This window comes from Cryptomeria japonica, chromosome 5 (assembly GCF_030272615.1).
Source record: "Cryptomeria japonica chromosome 5, Sugi_1.0, whole genome shotgun sequence".
In the NCBI taxonomy this organism is placed as follows: domain Eukaryota; kingdom Viridiplantae; phylum Streptophyta; class Pinopsida; order Cupressales; family Cupressaceae; genus Cryptomeria; species Cryptomeria japonica.
This window is the reverse complement of record NC_081409.1, coordinates 141,849,077-141,861,710: the sequence shown is the minus strand read 5'-3', so window position 1 is coordinate 141,861,710 and position 12,634 is coordinate 141,849,077. Positions and strand designations below refer to the sequence as shown.

The window sequence follows — 12,634 nt, the reverse complement described above, 5'->3', positions numbered from 1 at the left end:
CTACTAAATGAATATATTATACCACTTTGGGTCCAAATACCAAAAAAATAAAATTATTTAAAAAAATTGATATTTCAACAAACTCATACTCTTATAAATGATATTTTTTGTAAAATATAAAAATACATTTTTGTAGATCTATAAGTGAAGTTTTCTAAAATATACATCTTTAAATATTTTAAATAGTTTTCATATTTTATATTTTATTTTTAATAAAAGTAGATCATCAATACTAAAATATAAGCTTGATTATCTTGTCAAGGAAAAATAATAAAATTTATTTAAAATTCTGAGAAAAATATGGTGTAGTAGAGATAGAATTTATGTCAAGATGATATAAAATTCTTTTCTATTTTGGATAAGTAATTAAGATTAAAGGTTACGCCAAATAGAAAGAGTTATATTTCAATACACATGGATTTTCAAAATTATTTAAAAACATAAAAATAGTTAAAAAAATATCCATGCACATTTTCAAGTTATCAATACATATAAAAAAGTGAAAAAAAATGATAAAATTTACTAGTTAAAGAGTGATGCTTGATGTAACCTCAATTTCAACATTTTATCAACAATTACATTTTAGTGTTTATTTTATATAAATAATATTAAATGAACATCAAATACACTAAAAAATATGTACATTTTATTAGTTTAAATATTTCAAAATTCAAAACATATATGTCACTTTCTATTAGTTCAATTTAAAAAGTTGAATCATCATTGGCCATTTCCTTTATAGAAGTGTGACACAACTTTTTACATTTACCTTACCCTCAATTACAATGTTCATTACAAGAGTGTTGTGGTCTCTAAGGTGTTAATTGGCATAGTGGTTGATGTTCACAAAATTCATGCACCCTTAGGGATGTGTTTTGTTGGTTTGAGACCTAGACTTACAAAGCATAAAGTTGATTTTGTAATATCAATTGTGTTTTTAAGGATTATGTACCAAGAGTATTTTATCATTACCTTGTTGCAAGCTTCCAAGACTTAGCCTAATCCTAGTGGGAGACACTATAATTCCCAGACTTTTTATACTTTGATGTCTCTCTTATTGGTATTGCATTTCTATCTATGTATTGTGTGATGCATTAGTTATGTTGGTGTATGTTGCATTGAGTGTTTCAAACTATGTTTTAACTTCATCATTTTCACTAACTATTATTTTTGTAATTGTTGGTAATGTATCTCGCCATAGCATTAAATTGTGCCAATAATGTTTTTTGTCTACTCAAGGTGGTAAGGTAAAGAGGGCCAATAGGCCAAATCTGAAGTTTAAATTTCAAATTGGAAAAGGATAAGTTCACAACTACAAGGTCATCCCTACATCCACAAACTTGTCCTAAAATGGAATAATAACTAAATCCACAATGCAAATGACTAAATGAAGGTGTGTACATAGATAAGTGTGATAAACCAATAAATAAGATAAATGTACAAGAAGGTGCAAAAGGATAAGGTAGAGCTATATGTATAGTGATATGTGTCCGTAAATAAATATTCTAGGAGAATGGACCTAACTTTGAACAATATAATACCATTTGTTAGTAGGTATGTGAGTTAAGGTGTTACCCTATAAAATAGCCAAAAAAATTAAATGGCATAGGTGTAAACTTATCACCATGATAATATCATAGGTGAATATTTATGTGGTGAGTTTTTTGTAATGATTTATTAAATTAACCAAGTAATTTGGAGTCATCATCATCTAATCGTATTTCATGTGATTAATGGTTCTCTTAACACTTGTTACACTTAGGTGTTGAATTCTCCATATTATGAATGCTCCTAATGCTCTCACAACTATAAATGGCCTTAATAATCTCATAATTTCGAGGAACACTTAACACTCATTTACATTTTGGGAAGCATTATGTTATGAGGCCATTGACAACTCTATCAAACTCTTCTTGAAGGTGGATGATACCACATTTTTCATGGGTCACTCTACTTTTTCTCACATTCTAATCGACATTGATGTATCTTTAAGCCTCTCCCTGGGGATGTCGTTCTTATGGTTGGGGATAGGCCATGGACTCAATCGCTAGATTATGAGGGTCTCCCCTTTCATTGTCATACATGCTTCTAACCTGGTCACTTAGCTACAGACTATTCTCTCTCACGTCGTAAAGATATTGCAGCTTGGTGGAAAGATGCGAATGTTGATCATTTGACTGTTGATGCTTCTAATTCTATTGACTCTTCACATGCTAATGATGACTCCTCCCAGGATGAAGTTGTGCCTCTTATTGTTGTTGTGGCCTCTACTGCCCCCCTAGATCCTACTCTTACTGATGTTGCTCCCTCTGGCCTTGAGTTTTTTACTCCTATTGCTCCTATTCTACAACAACGGTTTGCTCCAAGTGTTGTTCTACAATAAGAGTCTACTCCAAGTGTTGACAAACACTTTAAGGAGATTTCCCCCCTTGATCCCACTTGCAATGATATTCCTAATGATAGCATTGTTTGGATAGTTGTTTGTCATAAGCAAAAAGGTAATTCTTCCCCAGGCCTCCCTCCCCACCCCCCACAGTCTCTTTGGTGTGGAGTTGTGGGTGATTCTTCCCACTTTTGAGTTGGGATCCCAGTTTTCCGCTATTGTGTTGTTGATGGTTTGTTTGGCCTTTTAACAGTGGCCTTTTGATTTGTTGTTAATGGCCTATTCAACCTGAGTTTGTATAGGGTTAGCACCCTTGTTTGGATGTCTTTCTTTTATGCTAACTACAGGTTGTTTATATACAGGGTGAGCAACCTTGTTTTGTTGCTTATAATATCAAAAATACTCATTTACATTTTAAACACTAGCAAAAATGAAATACTAAAATTTCCAAAAATTTCAGTACAAACTCACTCAAACATAAAATCTCATCCACAATCAAACCCATTTACAACTAAATTCCCTTCTTTAAAACAAAAAAAAATTAAAATTACAAAAATAAAATAAAAAAGAAAAAAAAAATACTGAATAAAAAGAGTTCTAATTCATAATTATTGTTTTTGCATTCTTCAAGGGAACATACATATATAGATACATCATACTTCAAAAAGCATCTACAATGGAGTCTTTGGTTTATTGGTGAAGTTGAAAAACTTTAATTAAGTTCAATAGGGATCAAGTCTTGCTTAGTGTAAGGTCCTAACACCATAAGGGATGAGGCCAAAAGTGTATCATAGACGGACAACCTTGATAGAATGGATATCCCTCAATTCTTTTCTCCATCAAAAAGATTTCAACCTAAAATTCATACTCCCTTATTAATTAAACAATTCTATGAATTTGATATAATACCTTTCAACTAAACACAAAACCAAAAAATGTTATCTATATTAATTTATTTCTTAAAAAAAACATTATCTAGGAAAGATTTTCCTAAAATTGCATGCCATTTTAAACTAAATTTATTTGAAGCATGAACATCAGATGATTCGCTTAATCATCTTGGAGTTCAGCCTAGTGCAAACAACCATAATTTCTTTGAAAGAATGTCAGTTTGGGAAAACTTAAATGCGTTTACTCTATAACTCTTAAAACGTTGCCTGGCTGCACCTAAACAGCACAAAACTAGAGATTGATAGTTTATTGTCATTAGCCTAAAAAGTTTCTGCAGTTTTCCTGCTGCTTTGACTTGAACAACCAAACCTCCCAATACAACTCTCCATCAACCGCTCGATTACGCTGAGATCTGTAAGTATTCGTTATTAAGATCACAAATGTCATTTATCAGAGAGAATGAACTAATGTAGACTTGTCCCTGTTAAGATTAATCATAATTTTTTTAATCTTTGTTTTCAATTTTTTCAATCGAAAAATGAGTCATATTTGGATCAAAGATAGATTGGTCATCATGAAAACTAATAATTCAATAGTAGAATAACCCAGCAGTAAATGAAAGGTCTAACATTAACTTATCTATAAAAAATTTAACAATCTCAGAATATCCCAAAAAAAAAAAAAAACTATTTCATCCAACTCCAATTCATTATAAACATTAATAGCATGTAATCTCAAATGTCAAATAAATGATTCAAAATAACTGTGTACTAAAAAAATAACCTTGTCATAAAGACAACTTTCATCCTAACCTTTGCCTTTAGACCTAAATTTCAGAAAGGCAAAGGAAATTGCTATTTCTCACAACAATATAGGCTTGTCAAACACAGATGGGTTATTATTTTGCTGGAAAAAAAAAAAATCATTAATTATATATTAAAGTATTTTTTTATCTTGTGAATCTGTTATGGTTATTATAAAGAATAATATTAATTGTGAACATCAAATTGTTGTGCAATATATATTTCAAATTTTAGAAGTTTGTAGTTTAATTGTTATTTGTTTACAACAGATGATACTTCACATAATAATATAGATATGGTATTAATATCAAGATTCAACTTGCACAATTCGAACCCATCTTTCAGAAGAATGAATGATCCATTTAACACACTTTGCATCTAGGAGATGTACGTTGAGATGAAACATCAGAATTCTCAAAAATGTCACCCATCTCAATACTATCAACGATTCAAACACATTTAATTATAAAAATTTCAAAGATTAAACTCATTTAACTTACTACCTCATTTAAAATAAATATTTAACAATGAAACCAAACTTTAAGAATATAATTTTAAATAATGAAACTAGCATGTAAGATCTTAAATCAAGACCAAGGAAAACAAGCTTTGCAAGCATATTAAAACAAGTTCATTTTATCAATTGTATAAATAAGTATAAGCATACTCAGACATTACCAGACATCCTAAATCCAAGAGAACTTTACAAGAAATAGAAATTTTTTTTTTCAAAATCAATTAGAAATAGAATTTTTTTAAATAAAATCAATTGATTACCTCGTGTTCCCATGCAACTGCTTAACTCCATTTTCTGCTTTATTTTAAGCAGTTGGAGTGTTCTCATGCAAATTTTAAATTGTTGGAAAACTATAATTTAGAATATTTTGCTATTTAAGTGGAGCAGCTATTATTTAGGAATTGAAAATAAGCTATGGGAAAATAGGGGAGCTGAAAGCAACTGCTTATTGAAAAAAAAAAACACATGCTTCAGCATATTTTTTTGCTCTCCTATTTATTTGCCTAAAATTTTGCTTATGAATTTTATTTGTAAAAAATATCATCAATAATTTCATTTACAAAATGATTTAAGAAGATTGTATAAAAATAAGCAGCCATTTGACTATCCATGGGGCCACCTGCTCCACAAATTGCTTCTTAAAAAGTTGAGCAGCTGCTGCTAGCCAAAATAAACTAAATAGCAACATAAGAACATGCCCTAAGCAATGGCATGCAAGGCTCTATTGATTAAAAAACAGTGATGTTTTGATTTGCAAATTAATTAATAAATATCGTTAAAGCTGTAACAGGGCGTCAGTCACATCAAAGTAGAAAGACATCAATACAGCATCTCTAGGCCCTAATTTCTTGAAGCTTCCAAATAAAACAAAAGAAAAAGCAAGAAAATCTCTGTTTTATATGTTAACTACAATCCTTTGCTCGCTTTGTTTTCAAATTTAAAAAATGCCATTTTTGGACAACTGCCAAGCCAGACGCCAATTTGAATTTGAGATCATCCTTGAGACAGCCCATGAGAGGAATTCTTTTTCTAGTGTTTTTACAGCATGCTTTGCCAATCCACCTACTAAAATCTAATTAAGGCACCAGCTCCATACATATTACCATGCAACCAGAAGACATGAATGGGGGCAAATAAGTTATAATATGGAAGGGATTTTCTTTTTAGAATGTCTGAACCTTGAAACGATGAAATTGATGTGGGAAAAGAAACACGCCTATTATATCACCAAGAATACTAACTGCACATGTTTTTAAGGCCTAAACAACAAGCACTATGTACAAGCCCATTAGTATGCTTTCATGTTTCTCTAACATATTTAAGACATCCTACTCATAAAAAAGCAGACCAAAATTACCTATTACCTCTATCGATCAAAAATTCAGTAGTTTCTTGACAGGAAACTGCTGAACGGTTTGCTTCTCCTATCATGAATCAACTAAGTCAGCCTTTTGATGCAGGGATTAGGGTTAAAATTCTTGGCCTGATTGTAAACAGTTTCAAAGGCCTGCATGCAAACACTAGAGAAACCAGTCATGGCTTGAAATACACTTGGAAGGCCTGTCTGCAGATTATTCAAGGTCATCTCCCTGCTAACTCTGATGGACTTCAAATGCTTGGACTTTTCCTCTTCAACTCTCCTTTTCAAAGCCTCTATTTTTGCCTTTTTAAGTACCAAAGAATCCGTCCCTCTCCCATCTGGTGTACCATATGGATTATAGTATTTGCTCTCCAGATTGCGCAGTGATATCAATTTCTTCTCTAGCTCTTTTGAAAGGCTCTCTGATTTTTTCCCTTGCTTTAACTCTTCTTCTTGCTGTACTACTATGCCATGGACAACTGTCATAAAACTTCTTATGCCCCCATAAACTGATTGATCTGGCAACCTCTCTAAAGCCAGCTGCCACTCTTCACATAAAGCATATAAAAGCTGGTGATTTTCCATTATCCCTTCAAATTCATTCTTGAACTGGTTGAGACTGAGCCTTAGCCATCCATTAATAGCACGCATATAATCTCTGTGGCTCTTTACCAACCTACAAAAGCTGTCATACCATGCAGTCACCTGTGCTTCCAATTGAATAGTTGCATGACGATGATAATCACTTGTGGGTTCCGTGCTTGCAGGGTTGTCCAAATGCTTTACCTGTTGGACAATGTGATCTTGGACCTGATGACATTCATACATAGTCCTCCACATATGCATCAACCTGCACAGTTCATCAAGGTAAATTAGTCCTCCCATATACCCTGTTAATAACAGCATTCTAGTTGACAACTTCAGCAACCGTCTTCTAAATAAAAAATTTACCCATGAATCAACATAGCTTCGTCCATTTAAGATTTCGAGACCATAGCATATCATTTTCAATCTTAAAGCTTTGAGCTTTCCCCAAGTTACCCCCTTTTTCAAAAAAGCAAGTGAAAAATCTGAAGCAATTAAGTTGTGAGGTATGTTGTTGTTTAATTAACATTGGAAGTACGCAAGCAGAAAAAGTAAGAAATGACTTACAAGGAATAAAAAATGAAGTTTATCAAATAACAAGAAGGTTAGCTGCTTAGCTTATTTTGGCTAGCAGCAGCTGCTCAATTTTTAAGGAGCAATTTGTGGAGCAGGTGGCCCTATGTATAGTCAAATGGCTGTTTATTTTTATGCAATCTTCTTAACTCATTTTATAGATGAAATTATTGATAATATTTTATACAAATAAAATTCATAAGCAAAATTCTAGCCCCCTTTTTTTTCAATAAGCAACCACTGCTTATTTCTAGCCCCCCTTTTTTTCAAAGCTTAATTTTCAATTTTTAAGCAGTTGCTGCTCCACTAAAATAGGGAAAGATTTCAATTTATCCTTTTCCCTTAATTAGAATTTTAGATGGGAACACTCCAACTGTTTAAATTTAAGCAGAATATGCTCATAAACAGCGGCATGGGAACATGGGGTTAAGGTCACAAATTAAATATATTGTTGTTAATAGTTCAGGAATCTGAAAGACTCATGGAGGTATAAATGTAGAACAAAATCCCACAAAGAACAACATTCCATCTTAAAGTTTAGCTCGCCTACAATAGCCCACATCAACAGTCCAACTTCTCTCCATAGTTGTGAAAGTTATTCTGCACAGTCGATTTGGGCCATTTTGATGGCTGCGGTAAGTTGCCCCTAGACCTTTGTAGGAAGAGAATAAAAGTATATAGTATATACTAATAAATAACAGGTTTAAGCCGAACTCGTTGGAGGTAAGCAATTCACCTATCAACATGCTTTGATAATTGGGTAATTTGAACTCGTTCAGTCCTTCATATATCCACAGATAAACATTTTTGAAATTTAATCTTCAGCCAACTGTGCATTTCCTCTTTTCTTTCCTTATCACAACACAATTGGCTCCAGATGTAAAATCTAAAGTTGTTGCCAAACAAATTCTATTAATCATCTTCAATCTTTAAATATTACAGACAAATTTAAGAAAAAGTAATGAAAGCAGACCCTACTATAAGTTTCTACAAAAAAAATTGATAATGGTTAGAAAATTAATTCAAATGCAAATACCATATTCTAAGCACTTTCCTGCAGAATCTCAATACAAAAAAAAATTCTAGCGCAAACTATAATTAACCCCCAAAAAATGTTAGAAACTCCATCTTCTGTCACCTTGCAAAGGCAGCTACGGCAGGTGACGATCAACTTACCCTTTAGATAGCTCCACAAGTTGGGGATACAGTTCGTTTTCTCTTAGTTTCAGGATTGCTGCAGAAGTTGTATCTACAGCTTGGAATGCAACCATTATCTGAGATTGCAAACGCTTTACATCTGCTTTAGTCTTCTCAATCTTTAATTCATCTTCCCCCTTTATTTCCAGCTTCCTCAACAATGCCACTTTCTTATCATGTTCTATTTTTGTAGATTCACCTAGCTGTAAAACACGTTGAGACAATCATTATAATTAAGTATAAACATGGCACAAAAAAAAAAACTTCATGTTGAGAATGTTTTTGTTAAATTAACTGAATGGTCTACTTTCACCCTTTGGTTTTCAATTCAGCAATTAGTTAGAATTCTAATTTAGCTAAGCAGCTTTTCAGTCCCCACCTATTTACAGAATTGATATGGTATTGAATATAACCTTGAGCAACGATTCTAGCTTACATAACAAAACCGTCAGCCAACTATGCTATTGTTATTTAACCAGTGCAACTCGCATATGCAATTTTTAAGTGAATCCACATAAGTTCTGAAAACTGAATTTCACACTACTAGTATCTTTGAGTGAACTTGGAAAACCAGTGTCATCTATCTGTCTTAGTTTCTTGCTGTAGAACTTGTGTGCTTTGTGAATCCCATTGCCTTATGATAATTACCAGTATACATAAGTGTGTGAGGTGAAAAGGTCATTGATGAAATGACTACTCGTGGAAATTAGTAGTGGAAAAGATGACTTTAACGCACAATCAAACACCTAGTTGAAGAGTAACCATAGAAGTTTCAATCGCTCAATCAGACTAAAAAGTGTATTTTCAACTTTAAAACAAAGATGGAAAAGATGGCAGGAAAAGGACCAAAGCCATTTTAAATTTTTATCTCAGCAATGACTCTTAAAAGAGCAAATTTAGCAATTATTGTGAAGTTAAAAAGCGGGTTACCAAAGCATCATAAACACATCCAACCCAGAAGGAAAATGCCCCCAAATTTTGATCCGACATACCCTGACTTCCTCATACAGCTTTTTCTCCCATGCATAGAGTCTTTCCAGCGTAGAACAATGGCTCCCTTGTCTACCACAATCATCATTATTCAAATCAACACTGTCTCTCCTCGCCACATGTGGTGATTTAGAAGGCCAGCTCCAATTTAGCGCACTGAATAGTTTTGTAGGATGCTCAAAGTTCTCTGCACCAAGAAACCCAAAAACATATTTGGTTAATCCACACATAGAACCATGTGACAGTGTCTTCATTTATTCAACATAGATAAATATTTGCATGAAAGACATGTTTGCCAATTCAGATTAAGCTACTTCTAATAAGGAAACTGGAATACAGAAACAGAGAAGAATGTCATCTCTGATTACTTTGCAACCAAGGAAACAAGAATGATGACTGATGAGAAGCATGTAACGTTGCATTGTGTCCTATGAAGAAGAAAGGCAGAAGCACACAATAAACTAATGGTTCCACAGAAGCATTCAATAACCTAATAGTTGTTGCATTGAGTAGATCTTGAGCACTCTTCTCATTGGAGGCCGTCAAGGGTGGTAATTGCAGGAAAAAAGATTCATAGAAGATAATATTTGTGGCCAGTTACCATTTCATATGCAACTTCATTATAAAACAGGTAATTCATATATTTCCAGCAGCAAAGAGTTCCATACAAGATAATCTTTTGTGCCCAGCTAACACTTTATATACAATATTACAATTGCATCATAAAACCCATTATTAATATTTTTCCAACAGAGAGAATTGCAAGTGAATGCTGCCAGATGACTTCTTGATCTTCATCCTTCATCCTACTGTAAACATCTTGACACTCCACATCGAGCAGAAACTTGTATCCTTTCTCTTAACAAAGGAAAATGTTAGTTTTTTCAGACAAATTCTAAATTTTGTGGTTTAGCAGTGAAATAAATTTGAAAGAGCCACAAATAGGATGCAGGATTGACAAAAACCCAATAAGGTCTAAGAAAACCCAGTCAATTTTGTCAAAAAGGGCCATAAAAATCCAGTTTGTTTTTCAAAAAAGGCCTACCAAAATCCTGTCTCTTTCACAAAAGGTCTACTTTATTCTAGAACATTGACCATCGTCATCAGATAAGGGATCCACAAACACAGAAAGCATTTAAATCATGTTGACTGGAACTAATCGGCCTTCAACTAGGGAATTGAATCGTTGAATGTGGGGCCAATGGGAAGCTTCATAGATTCCATTTTCCTACCAGAAGAGAACACATCAAATCTAGGACTTTCCAAAAACGAAATCTAAAGTAATTTATGCTACGGGGCCCAATAGCGGACAGGGATATTAGATTTGCCAATTGAAAATGATGCTCGACGGTGAAAACCTTAAAGTCATCAAATTTCTGCATTAACTTCCATAGGTCATCTCATCTTTGATTATTACCCATATAGAAGAAGAAAATTCTCTAAAAGAGTCTCAAACAACCTCTGTACGGAACGGTTGGCATGCGCTCCAATATCTCAGAAGCGATATGGAATGAATCTACACCTTAAATGGTCTAATCTACCGTTCAGAAGGCCTAAATCAACAAAACTCAAAATACCAAAATAAGCTTGAAGGTCAAAATGCTAGACAGAGTTTTAAAACAGCAGACAAGTGATGGACTGGAAAAAGAATTTCAGCATATTTTGTGCCTAAAAAATTGTTTCTTGTATCAAAACCAATATTTTCAAGGTGGAATAAAGCATCTCTGGAGAGTAAAAGTTACTTTACTTGTGGGTTCGCCAATGCTGGTCTGAAAATGGGCCTTGCTAGTCTCCAGCAGGCCCGAAACCTCTTTACCAGCAGTAGAAGCCTTGAGAAAATACTCATCCAGATCTCTCACAACCGCTGCAATATCCTTAGGCATCATCCTGGACACAACCATGGCCATATCAGAGTCATCCTTAGTATACCAGCTGCTCACCATGGAAGTGTTATCAATAGCATTTTCATGAACCCCATGATAATGCCCTCTTTCACGTTCATATTCCATCTCAGTAGCAGTAGTAAGAGTAGTAATGGTGGTGGTGTCCTCCCATTCCTGCACTTTCACATTCTGCTGAGCATGGTGCTGCGCCTGATCCGCCGCCGCCGCTGCCGCCGCCGCCGCCCATTCCGTCTGCTTCCTCTGCTGCTCTTCCATGGCAATGGATCGCCTTGGTGAGACAGGAAGAAAGGGATCCCAAAAGTCCCAAGCCGAGGCTTGTAGAGGAGGCGGCGGTGGAGGCGGCGGGGCAGCGTTGGAATGCTGAGACGAGGTGCTCCAGTGGTGGGGCGAAGTGACGGCGCCGCCAGCATAGGGGGACTCATCGGGCGGAGGTGGCGGCGGAGTTGTTGCATAACTAGGAGTTGCTCGATAGGGACTCATTTCGGGCGGCGGAGGCGGCGGCGAGGGCAGAGTAAGGCACGTCTGAGTAGAATAACTGTTAGCAGTAGAGGCGGCGTAATGGTGGAGAGATTGCTGGCGAGTGGCGGCGCCGCCAATATCTATGGCCTCTCCCTCAGCGAATTGTCTCAGCGCCGCTCCAGTATTTCTCAGAGCCTGCAAATAACACCCATGAGCAGCCGCAAACTGGTGTCTTGAACTCACCGCCTCTTTCATATACCTCCTGCGCGCTTTACATCTCGCCACTATTTCCTCATTCTTCACTCTGGAAGTTGCACAACCCATCTTGCTTCTTCCCACAGAAGAAAAAAAATAATCCAAACTTTGGACTTAACTATTTCTCCATTCTACAGAAACCAGACCACGCTTCATAAAACGACATTCTAAATCAAAAAGAATGTACCGTAACCACATTTCACGCTGAACCTGGCAGAACAGAGACTGAACAACGAGTTATAAAACAGTAACATGCTCTACTCGTTCGTTCCGCCATGGAAATAATGGCGGGCACTTGGCTTTTCTCTGCCCTCTGAGATCAAGAAAACAAATCGCCCAGCTGCTCTAAAATCCTTCGTGTTATAAACAGTGAATCAGAATCCGTCTCCAGCGAAGCAGAAGCAGAGTCATAGGCTTTTACGGTTCGAAGACCGCGCCGTCGTTTTCCAGTCTTTAAAATACCATTTTTTTCGGGTACGAGCGAGCCGTGATTTTGTTGCCATGCTAATTCTTTTTCGAATTTGTGTCAAATAATTGTAAACCCCGTCGCTTTCATACAAAACGTCACTCCGTCAAATAACAATTGACGGGAAAGCGGGGCCCACGGCTTGTCTCTTTCCACGCCGCCGCTGGTGCTCTTTACCGGCAAACAGCTGGCTGGCCTTTTTTGGTCGAAGAAATCGTTAATGGATAAAATTAGGCAGACTTAATTTCAGA

At 35.3% G+C, this 12,634-nt stretch overlaps 1 protein-coding gene across 1 annotated transcript; it reads right to left on the bottom strand.

Annotated features, from left to right (window-relative positions):
- Positions 1-5,767: 5,767 nt before the first annotated feature.
- On the bottom strand, positions 5,768-12,405 carry LOC131028462 (protein ALTERED PHOSPHATE STARVATION RESPONSE 1). Its single transcript, XM_057958746.2, has 4 exons — positions 11,047-12,405; positions 9,302-9,486; positions 8,289-8,512; positions 5,768-6,804 (listed from the first exon to the last, which is right to left on the bottom strand). The coding sequence occupies exons 1-4, from the start codon at positions 11,984-11,986 to the stop codon at positions 6,033-6,035; spliced, it is 2,121 nt and encodes a 706-aa protein (XP_057814729.2). The 5' UTR covers positions 11,987-12,405; the 3' UTR covers positions 5,768-6,032.
- Positions 12,406-12,634: the final 229 nt, after the last annotated feature.

Coding starts and splice junctions, on each gene's coding strand:
- LOC131028462 (XM_057958746.2), bottom strand. CDS start 11,986: ATGGGTTGTGCAACTTCCAGAGTGAAGAATGAGGAAATAGTGGCGAGA. Junction 9,487..11,046: donor CAGCATTGGCGAACCCACAA/GTAAAGTAACTT, acceptor TTCTTGGTGCAG/AGAACTTTGAGCATCCTACA. Junction 6,805..8,288: donor CTTGTGGAGCTATCTAAAGG/GTAAGTTGATCG, acceptor TGAACTGTGCAG/GTTGATGCATATGTGGAGGA.